Source organism: Seriola dumerili, unplaced genomic scaffold, assembly GCF_002260705.1.
Source record: "Seriola dumerili isolate Sdu_G_001 unplaced genomic scaffold, Sdu_1.0 BDQW01000449.1, whole genome shotgun sequence".
NCBI lineage: Eukaryota > Metazoa > Chordata > Actinopteri > Carangiformes > Carangidae > Seriola > Seriola dumerili.
This window is the reverse complement of record NW_019174704.1, coordinates 3,663,380-3,685,921: the sequence shown is the minus strand read 5'-3', so window position 1 is coordinate 3,685,921 and position 22,542 is coordinate 3,663,380. Positions and strand designations below refer to the sequence as shown.

At 40.8% G+C, this 22,542-nt stretch overlaps 3 protein-coding genes across 6 annotated transcripts; 1 reads left to right on the top strand and 2 right to left on the bottom strand.

Annotated features, from left to right (window-relative positions):
• The first annotated feature begins 636 nt into the window (after window positions 1–636).
• On the top strand, window positions 637–7,831 carry LOC111234336 (phosphatidylinositol 3,4,5-trisphosphate 3-phosphatase TPTE2-like). 4 transcript variants are annotated; one of them, XM_022762358.1, is made up of 19 exons: window positions 638–794; window positions 1,302–1,389; window positions 1,588–1,668; window positions 1,773–1,820; window positions 1,945–2,106; window positions 2,677–2,796; window positions 4,123–4,222; window positions 4,370–4,433; window positions 4,538–4,602; window positions 4,784–4,844; window positions 4,929–5,010; window positions 5,314–5,402; window positions 5,488–5,549; window positions 5,646–5,726; window positions 6,207–6,312; window positions 6,420–6,517; window positions 6,615–6,710; window positions 6,794–6,864; window positions 6,965–7,831. In XM_022762358.1, the coding sequence occupies exons 2-19, from the start codon at window positions 1,346–1,348 to the stop codon at window positions 7,065–7,067; spliced, it is 1,533 nt and encodes a 510-aa protein (XP_022618079.1). In that variant the 5' UTR covers window positions 638–794; window positions 1,302–1,345; the 3' UTR covers window positions 7,068–7,831. The 4 variants fall into 4 exon arrangements, with proteins under 4 accessions (XP_022618081.1, XP_022618079.1, XP_022618080.1 ...); XM_022762359.1 differs by lacking the exon at window positions 638–794 and adding an exon at window positions 806–928; XM_022762357.1 differs by lacking the exon at window positions 638–794 and adding an exon at window positions 806–973.
• An 87-nt stretch (window positions 7,832–7,918) lies between these two features.
• On the bottom strand, window positions 7,919–14,600 carry smpd1 (sphingomyelin phosphodiesterase 1). The gene is made up of 9 exons (XM_022762356.1): window positions 14,456–14,600; window positions 14,006–14,270; window positions 12,336–12,656; window positions 11,699–11,979; window positions 11,140–11,313; window positions 10,661–10,832; window positions 10,307–10,383; window positions 9,580–9,725; window positions 7,919–9,486 (listed from the first exon to the last, which is right to left on the bottom strand). Exons 2-9 carry the CDS (start codon window positions 14,222–14,224, stop codon window positions 9,068–9,070), a joined length of 1,809 nt encoding a protein of 602 aa, XP_022618077.1. The 5' UTR covers window positions 14,225–14,270; window positions 14,456–14,600; the 3' UTR covers window positions 7,919–9,067.
• A 671-nt stretch (window positions 14,601–15,271) lies between these two features.
• On the bottom strand, window positions 15,272–22,324 carry LOC111234414 (integrin-linked protein kinase-like). The gene is made up of 13 exons (XM_022762494.1): window positions 22,199–22,324; window positions 21,518–21,676; window positions 19,306–19,471; window positions 19,082–19,177; window positions 18,855–18,951; window positions 18,636–18,719; window positions 18,467–18,552; window positions 18,260–18,369; window positions 16,822–16,949; window positions 16,492–16,613; window positions 16,303–16,402; window positions 15,946–16,076; window positions 15,272–15,788 (listed from the first exon to the last, which is right to left on the bottom strand). Exons 2-13 carry the CDS (start codon window positions 21,604–21,606, stop codon window positions 15,639–15,641), a joined length of 1,359 nt encoding a protein of 452 aa, XP_022618215.1. The 5' UTR covers window positions 21,607–21,676; window positions 22,199–22,324; the 3' UTR covers window positions 15,272–15,638.
• Window positions 22,325–22,542: the final 218 nt, after the last annotated feature.

Genomic DNA, 22,542 nt, shown 5'->3' with positions numbered 1-22,542 from the left:
TAATAATAATAAAATAATTCTATGCAGTTTTTTGTTTGCTTGTTTTATTTTTGTTGTTGTTTTTTTGTTATTGTTTTTTTTTTACCAATGTAAGCTTTTCGAAGCACTTTAAAAACTTGTTTCTGAAAAGACTCAGCAGCACAAATACATTTTACTACTAGTGTTATATAGGATAAACTGCATGAATTGCCTCACTTTGAAGGGGTTAGCCCTCTCAACTCTTTCAACTTTGATTCATGCTTTCCCTGTAGTTTAGACTAAATTTGGACTTTTTCCAATGTACTCTGCATTTAGCTGAAAAATATTATTTCAGCAAATATAATTACCATTATGTACTATTTTCGCAACAAAAAAAAAAAAGAAAAGAAAAAAAAAGAAAGAAGCTAACCTGGCAATTGTTTTACTTTGGAGTATTTGGCGTTTGGGAATGCACATTGAATTAGAACCAGATGTTAGAGACAGGAGGGAGATGTAGCAGCCTGCTGGCCTACTTTTTAAGTTAAAACCGGTTAAAATAGCTCTGCACAGGAAGGTTATGGTCAGGCTCAGTCACTGCTGGTGTGAAAGTGGCCGGAGGAGGAAAGATGAGTAAAGAGTAACGAAGGGGAAAAAAGGGCTGAGCGTCTTCTACTGAAGTCCAGGAAGTCTGAAACCGCTACGTTTGCAAAAACTATGAGGGATAGTGGATGGACAGAAAAAAATCTACCCGGTTAACCTTTGAACCGTCTTCCTTTCTCTTCACATGAAGTCACAAGACAAACTGTCGTATAATTTCACGAATGACAGTCCTAACGGTAAGCAGGCACACGCTGTGAGTTTAGCAAGTTTTAGGACTAATTTTGTGTCCGCGGGTTAACAAAACACTCCAGGGAAGGAGAGGAGAGGACTGAGGGAAGGTGTTTGGCACAGAGGAGCTGGAAAGCGGGTGGTTTGTGTTCTTAAATCTTGCTGGTCGTTTACATTTTTCCTAGAGGTAATAATGAATCCTGGAACCAGTTGCTCATTTCTTGCTAGTAGGTTTTGCATTAACGGCTAATCAAAGCAACGCTCTCTGTGTAATTAGTTCAAGGAAGCATGAAATCCTGGAGCCTCAGTATCAGTTCAAGGATAAAAGTGTTTGTTTCTTTCTTTTAATCAGTGACAGGATGTACGTTAGAGACTGGTATCAATAGACACTAATTTAGGACAGGACACAACGATTTTGTCCTTGTCTTCCCTGTCTGTTTTACATTGTAACCCTGCAGCAACATGCCGAACAGTGGAGTTTAAATCTTTAATCTTAGTTTCTTTTTCAAATGCAGAGACAACACGTTCAGAGCAAAGCCAGAAGTAGGACACACACATCATGTCTGTCCATTTCAGTCCAGGGTCGGATTCAGGTGTAAATGGGTAATTTTTCATAGGAATATTAACCTTTTTATCTGTGGGTGTGTGTGTGTGTGTGTGTGTGTGTGTGTGTGTGTGTGTTTACAGCACCTTGTAATGTTTGAACTGCAGCTGTTGCTTTACATGTGACTGTTTCGCATGGTTTTGTGTTGTTTTTTGCTAAGATGTCAGTCTTGTTTGTGTTATCTACCCATCTCTTAGAAACGTAGCAAAGATGGAGGATGCTAAAGTGGAGATCGATGATGGAAAGGAGGAGAGTGTGGTGCCAGACACAATGTACCAGTAAGTTTATACATTTTTGACTGCAGACAGCGTTGTAAACATCCCTTTTTTCAGAAGCGCATTCACCTGTAACAACAAGCATTACCCTTTTTCCTCCTTTGCAGCAATATCCGGAAGAAGATATCACCATTTGTTATGTCCTTCGGATTCCGGTGAGTGTGTTTGGGAATTCCTTTGGAGAGATATTGTGTAACCTTGAGTGATAACTGCTTATGATGTTTTTTTTAATTTCCTTGATGGTGTTTGATGTTGATGGTGCTATGTCTTTTCCTCCAGTATATTTGGAATGATATTGATCCTAGTGGACATTGTCCTGGTGATTGTGGACATATCCCTGCCAGCCAAGAACAGAGAGGTTGGAGATGCGTTAGAGGCTGTGTCCCTCGTCATCTCCTTCTTCTTTCTCCTCGACGTTCTCCTGCGGGTCTATGTGGAAGGGTGAGTTGAGAAAGGAAGTTTATGATAGTCAGCACCCTGTCATGATCAAGAAGTCATATGGGTTAGACAAATTTTTATGATCTTGGCAACTCCCCCTCCAGTCTTTAATTTTGTGTTTATTATACACGTCGTGGGTGGATACAGTACCAACACTTGTGCAATCTAATGCATTCTTCATATTCCCTGCACTCTTGCAATAAATCTTACTTTTGTGAAGTTGCCAATGTTAATTATTAGATGACACTGTGTTAAAAGTAACAGTAACAGTATATTGTAAGCTCTCCTCCATGCTAGAACCGCTTGCTTGTGAATGTGAGAGCAAGAAAATTTTCAGTGATGCAAACATTCCTAGAGTCCTGTGTCAGCAGAAACCAAGTGATTATCTGTTAGACAGGACGTTATGAAGAGGAAGCTCAACAGGAAATGTATGGCATGTACTGGGCTGGTCCTTGGCAAACATAATGACTAAAAGGACTAGCACAGTGTCACTAAATAAATCCAGTCAGCTTGTTGCATGACCTAGGCAGTTTTCTCAACAGCATGTTTTAAGTGTCTTGTGCGACCTTTTAGGTTCAAAGTGTACTTCAGCTCCAAGCTGAACATCGTAGATGCCTGTGTTGTGGTAATCACCCTGGTGGTCACCATGATCTACACCTTCACTGACTTCTCGGGCGTCAATATCATCCCCAGGTACTTCTTCTCTCCCCTGCATGAAATCTTACTAGACATGGCTCATACAGTTTTTTTAGACACTTGGTTCCTTTATAGTAAATAAAGAATAATATAAGTACATGGAATATTTAAATTTGCATTTATAATGATTAGGTTAAGCCCTGATTACATGGAGATCCTTTTGTAATGATACTCATTATTAATCTTATACTGATTTAAAGACCTACACGGCCATAGTCCACACACACACACACACACACACACACACACACACACACACACACACACACACACACACACACACACACATTGGTAAATCCCTGTCATCCTCTGTGAAGATGACCTGCGTACCTCAGGGGTCTGTCCTTGAATCTCTCTTGTTCTCTTTATACATGTTACCATTGGGGCCTGTCATCAGCAAGCATAATGTCAGCTTTCATTGTCATGCAGATGACAGTTGTAAAATGAATAAACGCATTGACTGCATCATTGACCTCAAATGCTACATGGCCCAGAACTTCCTTCAGCTAAATATTGATAAGACTGAGGTAATTACTGTTGGCCCTGACACAGTTATTGCTTATACCTCAAAGCACCTGGGCTCTGCCCTAGCAGATGGCTGTAAAAATCTTAGTGTCACCTGTGATAACCACGTTAGCTTGAAGCATGTCAACACAGCTGTTCAGTCGTGTTTTTCTGCAGCTCAAGAGACACTCCAAGACCAGTCCAATTTTATCCAGTAGAAAGACCGTCATACATGATTTCATTTCCTCTCATTTGGACTACAGTAACTCTCTCTTTACAGGTCTCAGCCACCATAAGTCAGAGTCAACATAAATTACAGTTTATCCAAAAATGCAGCAGCCAGACTTCTCACTAAAGCCAAACAAGAAAGCACATTACTCCCATTTTAGCTTCATTTAATTGGCTTACAGTAAATTCTGGAACTGATTTTAAGATGTTACTGATGACTTTTAAGGCCCGTTCTGGACTTGCACCTACTGTAAGTACATCTCAGATCTTATGACACTATACCAACCTGAGGTCTTCAGCGAAAGCTCTGGTAGCCACCCCACGATCACAGCTGAAGACCTTATTGAAGATTCTTATTATATTGATTATTTTGCTCATTTTAGAATGTTCTTTTATTTTACTGTACCTCATTTGTAGCCCTTTTGCTCATATTTCTTCCCCAATGTTGTATAGACTTTAAACTGTTTTTAAATTGTTTTCCAGTGTTTGTCCTTCATTTTTTATCTTGTCTTGCAAAGCACTTTGTAACTGTGTTTTATTATTATACATATTATATGATGTTCATATTCATGGGTATTTTTTTTTTTTCAGGGTGGTGACGTTTCTTCGTTTCCTGAGAATAATAATCCTGGTGAGGGTTTTCAGACTGGCAGCTCAGAAGAAAGAGCTGGAGAAGGTCACCAGGAGGATGGTGAGGTCACACCACAGAAACACAGAAAACTATGAAAATCTGATGTACTAAAGTCCTCTGGAGAATTGCAGCTGTGTGGCAATTGGGTTGGCAATAAGAGAGAAGATGTCTACTACTTCCTGATCCTTGACTTCTTGTTTTTCTCAGGTTTCTGAGAACAAGCGACGTTATCAGAAGGATGGATTTGACCTTGACCTTACCTATGTCACAGGTAATTGTTACATACTGTGTTACACAAAATAAAACAAGAGATCACTAAAAATTAAATTCTTTAAGAAGTGGAACATTTGTTTGCATCTTTACCCACGTTTCTAGACCGGGTCATCGCCATGTCTTTCCCCTCTTCTGGGAAGCAGTCCTTCTATAGGAATCCAATTGAGGTAAATCTGGCTGGACTTGGGTCACACAGACACAGACTGTCTCTGTTTTCTGCTTCAGCATGCCTACCCCACTTTTTATACATTTATCAAAATTAATTCATTCATATGCATTGTTAACCTAGCTGTTGAAGAATTCATACACACCTTCGCTGGTGCCTGCTCCTCCTCTCTTTCTGCACAGACCGTGGCCAGATTCCTGGACACTAAACATGAAGGCCACTATAAAGTTTACAACCTGTGCAGTAAGTTAGCACCTCTTCTCGTCACATGTGTTCTTTCTCTCTATAAAACTACAAAAACCATGTATCATCTTTTTTTTTTTCCAGGTGAGAAAGGTTACGACCCTCAGTTCTTCCACTACAAAGTTGAGCGGGTTTTCATTGATGACCACAACGTCCCCTCCCTGGAGTAAGTAACATTTTCTTTAGTTATGTGTCATCTTTTTTGTTTCTCTTCCTTCTTTTGCTTGTAATCATATGAAGCCTTTAGATTACAGCTTGTTGTAATTGCGTGTTATTGATATAACCATGAAGAACTTCCTCACCACATTTGCACATTCGCTCTAGGCGTGTGTACTGACTGCAAACATTTCTCTAAGGCATTGTGAACACACACAGAAACAGAATGTGTCACAAACAAGCATCATTTGTACAATATCTTGTCAGCAAATTTCAGCGTCTTTATCACTGTGTGTTCTACTGTCTGTCTCAGGGACATGCTGAAATACACAGCAAACGTGAGGGAGTGGATGTCCGCCGATCCCAAGAACATCATTGCAATTCACTGTAAAGGAGGGAAAGGTGATGACGAACCTACTTGTTTCATTATGGTATTTATCGTCAATTATTTGAGTTAAACAAAGACACTCTTTGCTCTGTTTGACAGGACGCACAGGTACCATGGTGTGCGCCTGGCTTATTGACAGTGACCAGTTTGAGAGTGCACAGGTACATTTTTTTCAAGTTTGAGACTTGTTCAAGCAAGGGTTGATGAGTTAGCAACTACAGACTACTTCTTTACATTAATTTCTGTTTGTCCAACAGGACAGTCTGGAGTATTTCGGTGAGAGGAGGACAGACAAGAGTCGGAGCTCCAAGTTTCAGGGAGTAGAGACTCCCTCTCAGGTAAGAGCAAGTTAATCAGAGGCCATATTTACAATTACTATATTGTAAGTAATTTTGCCATTTTAGGACTAAACTCAAAGCTGCAATGTGTAGAATTGAATCATTCTGACTGGCGCCTTCCTGTGGTAGCATTAAAAAAAATGCACTGTGGCAGACAGGAGTAAAAGCAACACATAGGACACATTTTTACTTAAATCGTATTATTTTTCTACAGACATACATTTATGACATCAGAATAACATGATTAACAGCTTAAATTGAGTATTTAATAAGAAAAATTGTTATTGCCTTTGTTATTTTTATTATCTTTGTACATCTGTCATCTTTTTTTATTAATGAGAAATAGATTATTGAAAATCACTATTTATTTTTACTGTATGGCTTGATATCACCTAGCAGTATCATAGCAAGTTCCCTCACAAAATCTTAAACACAGACAATGAAGATGATTTATCTCTGTTGTGTCTGTGTGAACCACAGAGCCGGTACGTGGGGTACTATGAAATCATGAAAACCAAGTTCGACAGACAGCTGCCTCCACCTAAAAGCCTCAGGATCAAGAGCATCCGCATCCACTCCATAGCAGGTAAAACCCAGCCAACCAGGAGGGCACTCAATATATCTAACTTCATCCTTTTAAAACTTTTATTTTTTGTGCCTGTGTTAATATCTGTTGTGTGTGCTCTTACCCAGGTGTGGGTAAAGGTGATGGCAGCGATCTCAAGGTGAAGATTATTGTGAGAAAAGAGCTGGTATTTCAATGTGTGTGTGCCAAACGGGAGAACTGCACAGTAAGACTCACACTCACACATAAGGCACATACACTCATCAGGTCGTACTGATTCAGTTTGTAGATTGGGTGGGCAACGTATCTCTGGTGTTTCGTAGGTATTTCCCGACATGGGCAGTAATGCAGTAGTCATCAGCCTACAGGACGGGCCTGTGGTTGAAGGAGATGTGAAGGTCATGTTTGAATCAAGTGCTGTGAGTACTTAGCTTTACACCTTTCAAATACATATCTAAGCAAAAGTTCACATTTAGCCTAATTGTCCTATCGTTCCCTTTAGGGTCTTCCAAAAGGATATGAAGATGTTCCATTCTACTTCTGGTTCAACACCTCCTTCATAGAGGATAACAAGTATGTTTCTGTTTCCCTGATGCAAATCTTTCTGTTGCTCTTGACTCAAAAATTTCAGTTTCTGACTGTAAACTCTGCATTCCCTCCAAACTCTCCACAGACTGTTTCTACCCAGGGAGGAACTGGACAACCCACACAAACCCAAGACCTGGGACCTGTACAAGAACGACTTTGGTGTCACCATGTTCTTCTCAGAACCATAATAAAAGCCCTTTTGAACAATAAGGAAGAGAAAATGGCTTGTTACAGTTGTACATTTAATGATGGGTGGTGAGCAGAGACTAGTAGATCTAATACCAACTGAAGAAATGAACGAGAGCTCAATGCTAAATTTAAAGAGGCATAAATTACCTCCACCACCAGTTACCTCCACCAAGTCAAATCATGTAGACTGCAGTGTTGCTCATGACCTGAAATGTATAAGAAGAGATATGCGAGTTAGTAGCATCAAATATTTAGTAACGTCTTCCAGTGAATCAGTTGATATCTGTATATGTGACTCTTGTATGTCTTAAAATAACACTGAAATATCTAAAAAAGAATCAGAAAAACATTTGCACCTGATAAAACTATAATGCTGGAGCAAGTCATCCCCTCTGAACAATTTAGTCAAATTGAAACTAGCCATTTTGTAATGTACCACGTCTAGCTATGTCTTTATGTACTGAGTGGTTGATTAGTGGATGGAATCAAACCTGGGTGTACTCTGTGAGGCAGCAGTGGAAACCACAGGGGAGTTTACAAGAACAAAGGATGACATGAGAAACAGTACCAAGTTTTCTTATGTAGAGGCTCATAGAATGATGTGACACAGCTCCAGCTTATGTGTGATGGGACAGCTCCAGCTTATGTTTTGGAGGCAGCAGGAATTGAAGACATCTGTAGCTTTATTTGGTTTGAAAGTTTTTGTGAGAAAGGGGCGAAATTTGTGTAAATATTGCCAATAAAAGGGATTATATGCTGTGAATTTTTGTTCTTGTCATGACTTCTGGAGACGACTACACAGTGGATAAACTCAGTTCGTACAATAGAGAGAAAAAGTGCTGAAAAGTATTTGCTTTTACTTTTGAAAAATTTTAACCAATGTATTGCTAAAAAATAAACAACCCTTTAATTTGTAATCAGTATTTTTTCCTTCACAACAAATAAGTGGAGAAGTGTATCAGATTTCATCTTTTACTCATAATTTATACAATCTCTTTAAATTATTGCTCAATTTACAAGTTGCATTTCTTGTCATGCTCATGTTACACCACAGGTCACATTTAGATCAAGATCTGAAATTCTTCCCAAGCTTGTCACACTTTGGGTCAATCAAAATTGTTCTCTATTAAACCTAGAAGTTAACTAGCCAACAAAAGAATTAAAGTGCAGACAGAAGTAAACCTCAGTGAGAAATACTGATCCTCTTTTAGGTTTGAAGACTTCTTTGCTGAGGCAGATGGTGTCACGCATTAAGGTAGATACTAAGGTAGAACCTGACTGAAATCTCCACAACAGTGCCCACAGAGGACTGTCAAAATTTTTGGAGTTTAGATCCTGTATGCTGCAAAACATCTTAGCAAAACTCAGTCCTCAAATAATAAAGTCAGTGGCCTACTGAATGGTTTTACAAATCTTCAAATCCTATGAACATTGCATTGTGGGACAGGTAAAAAAAAAAAAAAGTCAGATAGTGGAAAGTTTGCTTTCGAAGTCATGACTATGTCCCAAGAAAGGATTTGATGAAATTTCCTGTGTGGAGAAAATCTGACGAAAGCATCCAAATTTTATGAAACCCATCCTCCCTGACACAAGGCACTCACTACAAAATCATGACAATCTTGAACAAAGCACTTAACCCCTGCTATTTTGTGCATTTCAAGCATTTAACAGAACATCATACTGGACACTTTCAAAGCAGCTTTAACACAATTGGCATTGCTAAACAACAACAGGCAACCCAAAGCCCTGTTGCCAAGCACAATAAGTGAAATGTTTTTGTAAAAACATTACTGGCAACACAAGGCATAACTCAGAACTCTTCAGACTCACCCTCAGGTTTTACAAAATCTACATAAACTGTTACAGTAATAAATGACAAACATACAACAATCCTTGTTGACCCACCAGCAACAGGAAGAATTAACTTTTTCTGGCTCAATTTCGTTTTTGGTCCTATTGCTTTTTCCCTATCCAATCATTCAGTCCAAACTTCCTCAGATCAACAAAGAGTTTTTCTGGCAGCCTTAACCAAGTTTCCTCCAAAACCATTGAGGAGGTCGCACTGCTCCAGCTCATCATAGCGCCCGCTTCGCAGAAAGCAAAGCACTGTGGTTTTGCAGGTCTCCTTGCAGGGCTCCGACACATGTCCTTTATGTCTGAAGTACCAGAACTTTTGGAAAACTCGGTCATCATTAATAAAGGTCCGAATCAGCCCATTGAAATCAGAAGGGAACAGACTGGAAAGACCATAGGCCTCAGTGGCGCGGTACAGCAGTGTCCATTTCGGGTTTGGTTCTGGGTTGAATGGCGCACCTGGACTGTGGTTTGCCTTTGTGAGGTTGAGGATGTAGGTTTCATGATCAAGCACAAGATGAGAGCTACCTTTGTAATTCCCATCAACATAGTAGACACGGTATCCTGGAAAGAGAAAAACAATACATTTTTTATTTAACTGTGTTGTTTGTTCCTTTTGAAATGTTAAGAGATCACTCTACTAGTTTATAAACTCACCTGGGTTAAGATTAACATAAGTAGTGGCACTGGGAGCAATGAATGCCACTCCCAATGGGCGGGTCAGCGTCATCTCATCGTAAAACATTTGGAATTCATCCAGATGTGTATGGCCAAAAAACTGTCCCGTAATTGTACTTTCATATCTGGGGAAAAGAATTAGTGAAAACTTTACAACCCGTCTCATCTGATAAGTTGCAAACAGTGTCGGGCTGTAACTACTGTATATATAATAAATATAAAAATAAGATAAAATACAAAATAAAGCTTCCAGTCCTGCTTACGAAAACAGACACACAAAACCACAGGATGCAACTTCTGTCCATGCAAATACACAAGCGGAAGTGAAACAAGTGTTGTTGGTAACAAGTCAACCACGTTTAATTATCTTCACATTAGTAATGATACCAAATTACTGATAAATTGGATTGATTACAATAAACTGAAATTACACTTAATATAGATGGGAGCTACAACAGACAAGTAGCATTTTTGGGGAAATGATTGTTCCGCATTACAGTCTGGTCTGAAACTTCACCAACAATCACACACAGCAAGAAATAACTGCTGAGTGCAGAGAATGTAATCTCCTTCCCTCAGTGACAACGCAGAGTAAACAGGGAACAAAATGACACTGCTACAGCAGTTGTCTTTACTGCACTACAACTTCAATTTGTAATAGTGCTGGGATTGTGCATCTTTAGGGTTAAATGATCAGTGCAGCTACCTGCTGACAATGTGATAGTAGTTCCAGCTCCAGCTTCCAAGACACAGGCCAGGTGGGATGTGACCAATAATATGTACCTAAATACCGGAGAAAATGACACCAGTTAGAGGATGATTATTGTACTAATCAAACAATATATTTTATTGCAATGTCATGCTCAGCACCAGTTGCTAGAGGGCAGTAAAATGAAAAAGATGGCAAGTCATCATCCAGATCTAGCATAAGACATGATATGTGTTCTTTCAGTTTGATAGTGTTAAGTGAACAAACTACCCTTCAGTCTTCTTTTCAACCCTAAACCTTCCCGTACTCTGCTGTGTTTATGTCATCTTTTGTTTTTGCTGCTCTACTCACCTTCTCTCCCTTGTCCTCACTGGCCTGGAGTACATGAACTAGCCACTGCAGCTGGTTAGCAGGGTCAGTAGAGTTCACCATCAGCCAGAAATTCTCTCGGGCACAAAAGTTCATGTTGAGGGACACCACTCTCAGACCAGGCTGAATCTCCACTGTGTAGAATCCTCCATATCTGAAATTAGACCCACAGACATAGTTGAAGGACAAATTTCCAAAATCTTTGTACAGGGAACAATATTCTGTGAAATGTGACCACTTCTGTTTGCAAATGAGTTAGAGCTAAGGTGAAGAACCAGCATCTGACATAAACACAGTTCCTACTTATCTAAAAATAAACCCTCTGCTTGACGTTCATTTTCATTTAGAAACAGCATTTACGTCTTATCTACAAGGTGACCTGACCAGCACAACAATGTCAACACACAACCAAATAACAGAAGTTTTGCATTTAGATAAAATAAAACATGAATATCAAGAACCTTAAAGTGATCAAAGCTTGCTCTGGTAACCATGCTGACCACTCCTCTGCCATTGTATTGTAGAGCCAGGCGGAGGATCTGTTACCATGTACAAAGGGTGGTGGGAAGCTGTTTACTGGCGTACTCTCATGGTTTCCTACGGCAGGGTAAACTGTCACATTAGGTCCCAGGTGCCTGCACAGAAAACAGAAAAAAAGAGAGTCAACAGCCATTTGGATCAATTCCAGGTAACACATGACAAACATCACATAAACATCCTGAATACAATCAACAGGCTGTGAGTCAGAGTACAAGAGCATTGGAGGTTAAATCCAAGCAACTGTGTTATCCAGACAATCCAATAGCAGCTGTTGATCACCCGCAACATGGCTGACAGGTCTGACATTTTCAACACTATGTTTCATCAGTTATTCTTTTAGAAACTACTCTGACAGGTCAGCTGCTGGTAAAGCTTTCTGCAGTAGTAACAGGACTACACATGCACTATGTTATGTGTGAAACGAGCAATTATCATTATCACGTGCCAAAAAACTCAAAGTTGATCTTAAAGGAAAATTACTTGTGGATGAGCCTGGAGATGACTGTAAGCTCTGACAGCTGTTGTTTCCTGGTCTGAGACCAAACATTGTGTGCTGGTATATCTCCGGTCCAGTAGACCCAGTCCCAGGGTCCGGTTCTGGCAGCATTTTCCAGGAGGTTCTCCACTGTACGCAGAGGCAGGTCACACTTACTGTAGGTTCCCCAGTACCCAGCCTCTCTCCGCCTCCAGCTGGGAGAGCCTGAGTCTTTACGACAACACAGAGGGTCCTTGCAGTCTGCAGCGCTGCCGGCTTCATACTCCTGTCAGTGGAGATAATTTTTTTTTTTTTTTTTTTTTTTAAAAGCAGGACTCGATCCAAAACAAAGTCAGGTGACCAAAATCATGCCACCCCCATTTTCCGTTTAGTCATTCCAGATTTCCTGGGAAACCTCCAATATCCTTTCAAGTAAATCAATAACTTCAACCTTTTGGATGGTATAACCCTGTCAACATGAAACTGCATTTAAAGCACCTACTTTCAGAAAGACCAACTTTAAAGGCGCTACAAAAAATCTAGGATGTTGTCACACATCTAAAAAGATTTGTAAACCAGCACTTGCTATAATTACTTCAGTACAATTCTGCTTTGACTATCCTCTTAACAGCACACACTCACCTTGTCCCAGTGGATGTCAGTTAAAAACAGGATCCTGCTCTGTGGAGAGCCAGGTTTGGGAGGAGAGGGTGGTGCAACAGGGGGCTTAGGGACTTTTGGCAAGGTAATGTTCCAGGGTGCATAGATGTCAAATTTGCCACAGGAAGGCCCCACCAGCAGGGCGCACGCTTCACTGGGCCACAGCAGGGACTCCTGCAGGGCCCGGATGAAGTCATCCCTGAACAGCTCTGTTATTTCTCGACACACCAGCTCATCAGCCAGATGGAGACGGATACATGCCTCACCTACTGCACGTGCCACTCGCTCTTCATTTGTATCACTCTAGGAGAGGTTACAAAAAGGCAGAACAGAATCAAAGAAATGGATTGAAAAATATTGCTTCACTGTCTGAAGTTAAAACCTCAAACTTCCTGAAAAAGCAACAAAATTGAAATGAGCTTGAATCATATGAAAATTCCAATTTACTAAGCCGCAATATGGCACTCTATAACATGCACAAGTCACACTCTTGAATGAGTGCAGCATTTAAGTATAATAGTTACACTTTGAATGTGAACAATAAACAGTTTGGAAAGTGCGTTTCTGAGAACAACAGCTGTAGCTAATGTACAACAGTAACACTTGAGGTCCAAAAAGAGACCATATGATTGAGATATCTCAAGCAGATTTTTATGCTGTATAAATTTTGTGCTAAAGATTATGTCATTTACGAGGGACAGAAAAAGAAGTGGTCCTTCTCCATATGGGGCCCTTAGTGTCACATGCTGCATTTGCTTGCAAACTTGAGTAACCCTGTCTTGTAGAAGTCACAATAACATTTTTGTTAACCTATATTCAAAGCAGTATGTGCACTTTAAGCAACAAAATGTGAATTACTCACATTATTGTCATCACATTGTAATGAAGAATCACAATTAGATAAAGAAATTATCTTGAATTACGTAATTTTCAAACTGACAGACACTACAGCAATCAGTGAAATATTACCAAAAGATGAAGCAATAATTTAGCCCATAGTTCAGACTAGGCTGTCAGAAACCTTTAACTGGTTATAGACAGAACAAAAAGAAGTGAGCAAACAGAAGACAGGATTAACAATGATGTGTTGAATTGTTTTTGCATTATTCTGAGAGGTGTAGTCTATCATCATTCATGTAAAAATGATGTTTGCAGACAAAATATTACAAAACACCTCGATATGATGAAACACAATGCGACACAACCAAAAGTGCCGCTTCCAGAGTGACGGTAAAGTCCAATCGACACTTCTCTTGACAATATTTCACTTCTCTGAACAGTTGCAGAACAAACTGAAAAACAAGGCAGCATGTGCATTATTTTTATCTAGGTGTGTGAAGCAGATATGCTGTCAGAATTACTGTAATGTTTAGTTTTTTCACACCAGTGCATGCTTCCTTTCCTCTGTTTGCCCACTACTTATACTTTTATTCTGCTAATGAACAAGTTAAGATTTCTGACTTCCTGGACTTAACCGCGGGTCGCGGTTGGTTGAACTACAGTTGAATGATTTTACTGGTTGTAGCTTTTCTCAGTTTAATTACATTTAAGTTCATTATAGGAGCTATTTTAAAAGCCCATGGGATGTCACGCCTTGTAATGAGCACCAGCATCCTCTTTAGTAATCTGGGTAAAACATTTAGAAACTTTACCAGAAGGGCGATATCAAGGATGGTGAAGACTGCTTTGCACAGGGGGCAGGTGATATTTCTCCAATTAAATCCGAGGCGTGGACGGCTAAACTGCTCCATGAACACCAGGCTGGGCTGTCCTGAGGTCCGTGCTGGATGACAGGACGCTAACAGCGGCAACATTAGCACCAGTGTGCAGGTCATGAGCCCCAAAGAGGGCATCAGTGTGGGGAGCCTCATTGTCCTGACAGCAGGTGTCCCCCGGAGAAGTGTTTGTCGGCAGCCACTGGGTAAGACATGAACAAAACCACACAAAAAGCGGGGGGGCGTCAAGGAAGTGGTTTAACTTAACACTTAGCTTTGAGAATAAATGAGTCTCACACACCCGCAGACACAAACTTTTCCACTGTATGTGAACCGGCAAAACCCTGGTAACAAAGTAGCTAGCTAGCTACTCCTTTACCACTGTACCTCAGAAAAAAAGTGCTGTCGTCGTCTCCCCCACTTGGAGCAGTGAACACAGGCAGGTCAGGAGATTGAAGACAGTCGTGCTTCCACCTCCACAATGAGCAGAGGGAACAAGGTCGACGAGCCCGTCAGTCTGCAGCACACTGCTTGTTATGATACGACGCTCACTGTGCGATCTTGTGAAAGGCACAAAAAGTCAGCTGACTTATCACGTGCCCAAGTTTTTTTCTCTCCTTTCTTCCGCGAGCATATTTGTGACATTAACCGCAGCTGAGTTATCACTTAATTACACCTGCAGTTTTTGCGAGCAGAATGCATTGACTTTTCAGCCTCCCCCCACCATCACCATTTTGATCAGCATGTTTGTACTTTGTTTCCCTTTCAAGCTGCATCATGTCAGTCATACAATCTAGTACAAAAACAATCATAACCCCAAGTTACCTCTACTCCCATCTACTGCCAAATAAATATGATACTGCTATAAAATCCATCAGAGATTTAATTTGCTGTCATACACAGCTCCCAAAAAAGAGCAGTTATCTGCAAGTAAGCTGAGCTGCAGGTGAGTGGAAATAGTGTTTGACAGTTGAATAATCATCAATCATAGCTGGAGCTTTCAGCCCCATCTTGTGGCCTTCATCAGTGGATAGAGTTTGCCCAGCAGCAAACTGCGTCCACTGAAGAAAGCCACAGGATTTGGTCGAAAACTTTCCAGTAAGCTCAACTCTATTACTCTATTACTCTAAGTAAGCTATTTTTTTTAACTAACATGATCATTAAGAAAGATGATGTCTCAAAATAAAAGAACAAGGATTTGTCATAAATATAAAACATTTATTGCATTGGCATTTGTTAATGTGTAGAAAAGCAACACATTTCTTTGGATCAGTTTCTGAGCAATTGTGTCTTGACACATCACTGAATATAACCCTCACTGGACTGAAAAGATTGCCAGCATTTCAGTTTAAGCTATAATAAAAGAGCAACATAGCTAAAGAACATTTATACCTCAAATTTAAATTATACAAAAAAAGCAATATAATACTTATTGTTTGGATTGTGTAGCTTAAGTGGTCTCTGACATTATTTACAGCAGCTTAGCAGATACATGATTGAAGTGAAGATAAAGAGTGGTTTGATGATAAAAAACATAATAACAGGAGTGCACAAGTTGTTGCGGTTGCATTCACTTGTCTTGCATCTTCTCCAGGATGGGGACAATCATGTCAAACTTGGGTCTCTTGGCTGGGTCTTCGTTCATGCAGAGCCTCATTAGCTTACAGATATGAGGTGAAATCCCTGGAGGAATGGTGGGCCGAAGACCCTCGAGAGCCACCTGGGAAATGGAAAGTGAGATTCAAAGTCAGTGTTAATATTGTAATAACTTTCAACATTTCATTTTTTAAGCAGTATTTTTTTCCAAGAAATACACAGATACTGGATGTGAACATATGGTGTAGGCCTGTGGGTACATAAATGCTGCACCCACTTACCTTCATGCCTATCTCCATGTGTGAGAGGTCAGCAAAGGGGACCTCCCTGGTAACCAGCTCCCATAGTAACACTGCAAAGCTCCACATGTCAGCTGATCTCCTGTTGATGTCTTCAGGCCTCTTCTGCAGGGCTGAAAAAAAGAGGGACAAGGAAAACCATAAAACATAATGGAATAACTCGTAGAGTTTGTTTTTATCCTGTAACTTGGGCAACACACCAGATGAACAGCTTGACAGCCACTGAAGAGGGACTAAATTATATAGTACAGTATGACTCATAAAGTCTATGGAGGTATTATGGGAGCAGGATGTAGGCAGGAATGAGGAGAGCCAACAGGAACAAAAATGAATAACTACCTTCAGGGGCCATCCATGCTGGAGAGTACATACGACCAGGACACTGGAAGGAGAACTTTGCATCTGCCATGCTTATTCTGGCTGTCATGTCCTCATCAATCTGCAAATTCATCACATCAGCTTAATAGTGTGTTAGCGCCAGTGGCAGTAATAGACTAAGATCTTTCAGTGGTCAAAGACGGTACTTACCATGACGTGCTTACTGTTGAGGTAAAGCCGTGAAACCATTGGTTCTAAGGTGTGGAGGAAAGCCATGCCGCTGGCAATGTCCAATGCAAACTTCACTGCTTGGTTTTGATCGACCACCAGAGCTGAGAAAGGGAGGGAGGACAAAGACAGAGGAGGACAAGGAGACAAGAAGGGCCGGAGGGAAAAGTAAAGAGTACAGTGGGGTGAAGATGGTTGCGTGATGTCCTCCATCTACAGTAGCAATCCTCAGCCATAGTGCTTTGGGGATGGAATAAACCTCAATGCAAATTTTATCCATTTCCATTTCATACATGTGCTTGAATTACTTACTAGTGCCCTGGTGGAGTATGTTGTAGAGGGATCCGTAAGGCATATAGTGGGTAATGATGATGGGGTGAGGGGATGGAGGCGACTGACAGGCCCCGAGAACAGGCAGAATATTTGGATGAGAAAAGATCCTAGGGAGACGCGACAGACAGAGCAAGAACATGTGTGTAATGTTAAAAAAAAAAAGGAAGACAAAAGTAAGCATTTATATCTTCTTCAAAAAGGGAAGTCTTTCTCAGCTGATAAGGAATTAACCAGTTCAGAACATGAAGATAAGAAATGTCTCCTATAACTCGCTGCATGAAGGAAACTCTTCAACAATCCTTATTATTGTGCACCATTACAAGTTAAGCTGAACAGTAGTTTTTCTTTATCTGAAGCTCTTTCATTTTTGCAATCCATGTCAGATTTTATGTTGCCTCTGATTTTTTTTTTGTACTTTTACGTTGGCATCAATTCCCAAAAGAGGGCAAGAACTGAAGCCAACACGGAATCACACTGCCAAGTTCTTCCTATTGCACACTCAGCCTTCCTGGTGGGGGATCATTCTCTGACTTGGCCTGCTCAGAGGTTTCTCTCATTCTTGTTCTATTTAAGGTTTTGTTGCAAGTTTTTCTTTTCACTTCATGAGGGTCTGAGGCTGGTGGGACTGACTAAGCTTGTCCAGGATAGGTAATATGCTAATCTGGTCGGATATAGTACCTGTCACACATGCTCGTGAGTAGCTCATTCGAGATATGTACGTCACACAGCCGTAATTGTATCAATAATGATTCACTGAATGCAGCTGTCCTTCTTCGGGCTCCGCTAAACCTGTCTTAACATGCTTGTCTGAGTTGACTTTCAGCTCGACAAAATCCTCTCTTGCTATTGTCTGTACACGTGTCAACATAGGAAAGGTGCAACTCTTTGCCATTTGGGCAAAGATTTGGCAGGTAAAAACATAATGTACAAACTGATACAAGAACATCAACATGGGCCAATGCAATAATGGCACACAGGATTCAGAATAAGGTTCCATTTTTAAGTTAATTTCATGCCATAGTGGAATTCATGTTTACTAACAGAAGGAGGTTTGTGGTTTTTCACACTGTAGAGCAGGACACATGACATGGGGAAGAGGGCCAAGGAATATTTCACGGCAACACCAACCAAAACTCATTCCTTTGACCTCTAACAATAAAAAAATCCTCTGCTCATTGCACAAGATCCGAAGTCCTTATTCACCACTGACCTCAATCACCACTAATCAATCACATCCAACATCACATTAGCACTTTGTTTACCCGGATATGAAGAGAGAGAAACAGCAAAAACAAATGTATTAGCCTCAGTTTATGCAAGCAAACAGATTGACAGCACATGACCCAGTGATGCCCATAAATGAATCCTTATGTAACTATTCTGCGTGGAGACACCATATTTAACCACATTAACAAACCTTAGTTTTGGATGCTCTTCATTGAAGTCTCTGCTCTTCCTGGTGGTCCAGTCTCTCACCTGTAGCACCTTCACTACAATCTCATCCCCTTGCCACCGGCCCTGCCATAACTGCAGACAGAGCAAATGATCATAGTCTAGTAAACAACAGGTGAGCTGAAAAAAACAAAAACAAAAAAAAAAACTGTAAACACTGACTGCAACTGACCTCTCCAGACTGATTTTCATTGATCTTTGCCAGGAGTGAAAGCTGCTTATAATCAATACCAGCCTGCTTGTTGAGGGTCCCATTACCTGTAAGAGCAGAAACGTAAATAATCACACAAATATCCTGATTTGAGATGTTGATTCATTCCTTTTAATGAAATGATACTCACGAGGTCGTGTTCGCATGGTGCCCTTCCAGAAAGTTTCCTTATAGGGGACTTTGGTCATACTCTGGCCCATTTTCTCTGCCTTTTCTAAACACATACGCAAAAAAAGAAGTAACAAAACAAAATAAAGTGGTGAAACTTGAGTTTTGCCAACGTTATGATTTTCTTCTTTCATATGAATAACCTCTTAATGTGTTAAAATGCCCACAAATAATTTCTGACCTTGAAGGAGCTGTTTTAGGTGAGGCTTGGCCTTATCCAGAGGTGTCTGTCCATACCTGTTACATACACACACCTGGGCACCACTGGCCACCAAGTCCTAAAACCAGGGGTTAAACTGTGTTATGTATGTACAGATTGGATTACGAGCACAGGTTCTGGACTGGAAGAACCTATATACATTTTTTAAAAAAGAAGTGGAGAATCTCTGTGTGTGTATTTCAACTAACCTCTGCCACTTCGTCTTGACCCCAGAAGCAGGCGTAGTGGAGTGGTGTGTTTCCATGCTCGTTGACTGTGTTGGGGTCTGCTTTGCACTGAATCAGCTGGCATTCACAAAGTTAGAAAGTTAGAAAACGGAGCAACAGGGGCAAGTTTTCTCCCCTCAGACAGTCTATAAACAACACACACACGGCCCAGTTGTTACCATATATGTATGTCTGACTGTGTTTACCTTAGCCACGATGTCTCTGTGTCCATGACTGGAGGCGAGATGCAATGGGGTATCGTCACCACGGTTCATCACGTTAATACGAGCACCTCTCATGATGAGCATGTCAACAACACCGCTCCTCCCTTCCCTGCATGCCCAGTGGAGGGGGCTGAAGCCATGGTCATCACTAAAGCACAAGAAACACAAAGAGAATGAAGAGCAAAGAAGGAGATATCCTAAGATAATTAGCTTGGCAATCTTTAAGCTGTGATAGACCTGCTTTTTAACACTTTAAAATCTAACAAGATTGTCTTCATAGGTTGGCAACATTTAGAGGTAAAGACGTACTTTGTTGCTTTGACGCGTGTGTATGACATTGCTGGTGGGCTCTCTTAACAACTCTAAGTATGTGTCAGCTGACAAAATACTATCTGTGTCGTTCTTTCTTTGACACTCACACAGGTTCTCACATCCTCAACCTACAAATCTTTATTTAGACTTAAGCACATGCTTCCTTGCTCTGCCTGCAGCCTTTACCCATCTGATGACTGGCCTAGTGATAAATATGTCTGTGCAAGCTGGAATGCCTGCTAACATATTCAAAGACGGAAACACACAGACAGCGTACATAGCACTGCTGCAGTCTGCAAGGAGCCAAACTATCACCTACGTGTGACTGGCCCCCTTCACCCAATTGAGTCCTTTACATTAGCTGAACCCGAGGCAGCTGCTGGGGCTTCTCACAACTCCCTGCAAAGCCACAAACTTTACACTATATTTAATAATAAAACTCAAGAGGGCTTGTATAGTCTGTAGGAAATGGCTGCAGTACTAGCTCACACTAAAGTGAAACAGCAGTTAGTCACATTCTCTGTCAATTCTGATCCAGCACTGTCGACAGACAGTTCATAGTCTGCACAACCCTGTGTGCTATAAAAAGTAACAGGGAAAAAAACTCAGGAATGACAGAGTAGAAAATACACAGTGGAATCCTCAGCAACACATTCTCTCTCCTTTTTTTTTTTTTTTCTTCATGTGTCTTCCTGTGTTGCTCGCTCCCAGGGGAGATCTAAAATTTTAATTCCTACTAAGCGACATACTTTCCAATGTATAACACTTAGTACATATTATTGGTTACGCTGAAGGGGGAAAAAAAAGGCCACTTCACACAGTTGAGCCTCCTCAGACTAACAGCCAAAGCAAGGCCTCCAGCATAATGACTGGTCTCTCAGATGTTTATGTGGGACTGCAGCTAGCTGCCTGAGAAGCTCTGTCAGCGAGGGCCTGGCCCTGTATGGAGTTGAAGAGAGGAAATGGCCTTGGCTGTTGCGTGGTTGGCTAGCAGCTCTGCAGCCCTCAAAGTCAACGTCAACAAACTGCACATATATGGCCTGGCCCAAGAATGAGATAACAAAGGTCTTTAGCAGTGAGGTCTTCTAGCTTCTCTCTAGCAAGGGAATTATGTAAACAGGCAGAAGTGCTCTGTATATCTAATAGGACTGCAACTCATGAGTATTATAAATTCATCTAATCGTTTCCATTTTAGATTAATTAATTATTTTTTTAATGTATAATATGTCAAAAAAAGCCCATCGCTTGTTCCCAGAAAACATCTTCAAAGTGGTTGTTTTGTCAGACCAACAGTATGAAATCCCAGTTATTCAATTTAAAACAATTACCTGACTATCAGATGTGCTTTTGATTGATTTTCTGTCAACCAAATTGTTTCAGCACTACAAACTAAAGTCTGCCTGTGTTTTTCAGTCCAGTGTGCGATGAGTTTCAGGTTATATTCAGTCGTCTGAGTCATTTATGTCACCGCACAACCTCCCAAAATCACCCACTGATTTAATACACACACACACACACAGTTTTTAGAGATGACATCATGAGGAGAGAAATCCAAGAAGAAAAGGGGAAAAAAGTACAAACTGGACTGGAATTACCAAAGCTGGGTGATGTTCAGCAGTATGTGGAGTTGCAAGGAGAGCACAATATGGAAACTATTTGTCCACCTCTAATGTGCCAAGGGTTGCTTTTGTATGCACACACACACACGAGCAGAGAATCGCTCACCTACCATACCAAATGTGGTACGTTTGCTTTAAAGACTGCTCCAATCATAAGCCACTGTACTCCATGTGTTATTGCAATGGCATTATAGTCATCTGTAACGCAGTCATCTTCAACCTTTTCATATTTGAGGGGAGTGTGTGCAGTTATATCCGCTTACCCCAAGTTGAGGTCATTCTCTGTGTTGTCCAACCACAGACGAACAGCCACAGAGTTGCCTTCTCGACACTGTGTGAAGATGTCATCCATAGCTATGCTGTAGGTTCCCTCGCTTGACTCTTTGCTCTTTCAATCTCTTTCAAGATCAGGAGCATGTAGCCTGCAAAAGGTGATAAACAAAGACTCCTATTATGGTTTGTACAGATTCTTTTGCTACACACTGTGCATCTTCCCTGGGGGGCTGATACATGCAGGTAAACAGACATTACTCACTGTCTTCTGAGCCTCCGTTGACTTGTATTAAGTTAATGTCCATATTGTGACATTAATGTGTGATGAAAAGAACACTATCCCCTCGTGAGTGAGCCTAACTGTACATTTATAGTATATTACTAGACATTCATTCTCATTTTAATCCAGTCTTTTAAGTTTTATACTGATTAGTAGTGTATAGTTATAAAACTGTGAATCCAAGTACTTAAATAGCTGTACATTTTATCACATTTCCCACATTTCCCCATGGCTTTATCTTCCTCCGTGGAATCGGATGTGCTGGCCTGTTGGATCACTTTGAAATCTATTGTTAAAAAGTCAAAGTGAAGTTGGACATCCACTACAAACTCTCCCCAGCACAAAGGAAACAAAACTATTAAACAAACAAACGCGTTCTCAAAACTCTTACCAGGAGCCAAACGATCGATTTCTTGTCAGTTTCGTTTTTTTCCGTTTTCCCCCCGAAAGTCGGTCGTCTCCTCAAATTTAAGAGCAGGGAATGGTCGGTCTGAGTCCACGCCCCGCTCCTCGGAGTTGATGTAGGCAGCTACTGGTGAGAAGTTAGAGGAGCTCCGCTACTGGCTCTGCCCTGTGCGGGGACTCTCACACGACAGTGCCCCCTGCTGGAGGCAATGCAATGACGCTACACCCAAGGGTAAAACTAAATGGGGCCGAAGATGACGAGATAAGGTAGGTGAGGTGGCTGTGGGTTTTTTTTTTTTTAATGAAAGAATGCATTCACAGAATAAATGT

What these genes read in the sequence shown, in the direction of transcription:
- LOC111234336 (XM_022762358.1), top strand. Translation starts at nt 1,346, where the DNA reads ATGTCTGTCCATTTCAGTCCAGGGTCGGATTCAGGTGTAAATGG. An exon ending in CTGCGGGTCTATGTGGAAGG is followed by an intron (nt 2,107 to 2,676) that starts GTGAGTTGAGAA and finishes GCGACCTTTTAG; the next exon opens with GTTCAAAGTGTACTTCAGCT. An exon ending in TCCTTCATAGAGGATAACAA is followed by an intron (nt 6,865 to 6,964) that starts GTATGTTTCTGT and finishes AACTCTCCACAG; the next exon opens with ACTGTTTCTACCCAGGGAGG.
- smpd1 (XM_022762356.1), bottom strand. Translation starts at nt 14,224, where the DNA reads ATGAGGCTCCCCACACTGATGCCCTCTTTGGGGCTCATGACCTGCACA. An exon ending in CTGACATCCACTGGGACAAG is followed by an intron (nt 11,980 to 12,335) that starts GTGAGTGTGTGC and finishes CTCCACTGACAG; the next exon opens with GAGTATGAAGCCGGCAGCGC. An exon ending in CAAGCTTTGATCACTTTAAG is followed by an intron (nt 10,833 to 11,139) that starts GTTCTTGATATT and finishes GTCTAATTTCAG; the next exon opens with ATATGGAGGATTCTACACAG.
- LOC111234414 (XM_022762494.1), bottom strand. Translation starts at nt 21,606, where the DNA reads ATGGATGACATCTTCACACAGTGTCGAGAAGGCAACTCTGTGGCTGTT. An exon ending in CCTAAAACAGCTCCTTCAAG is followed by an intron (nt 18,720 to 18,854) that starts GTCAGAAATTAT and finishes GTATGTGTTTAG; the next exon opens with AAAAGGCAGAGAAAATGGGC. An exon ending in GAAGAGCATCCAAAACTAAG is followed by an intron (nt 16,950 to 18,259) that starts GTTTGTTAATGT and finishes GCGTCTCCCTAG; the next exon opens with GATCTTTTCTCATCCAAATA.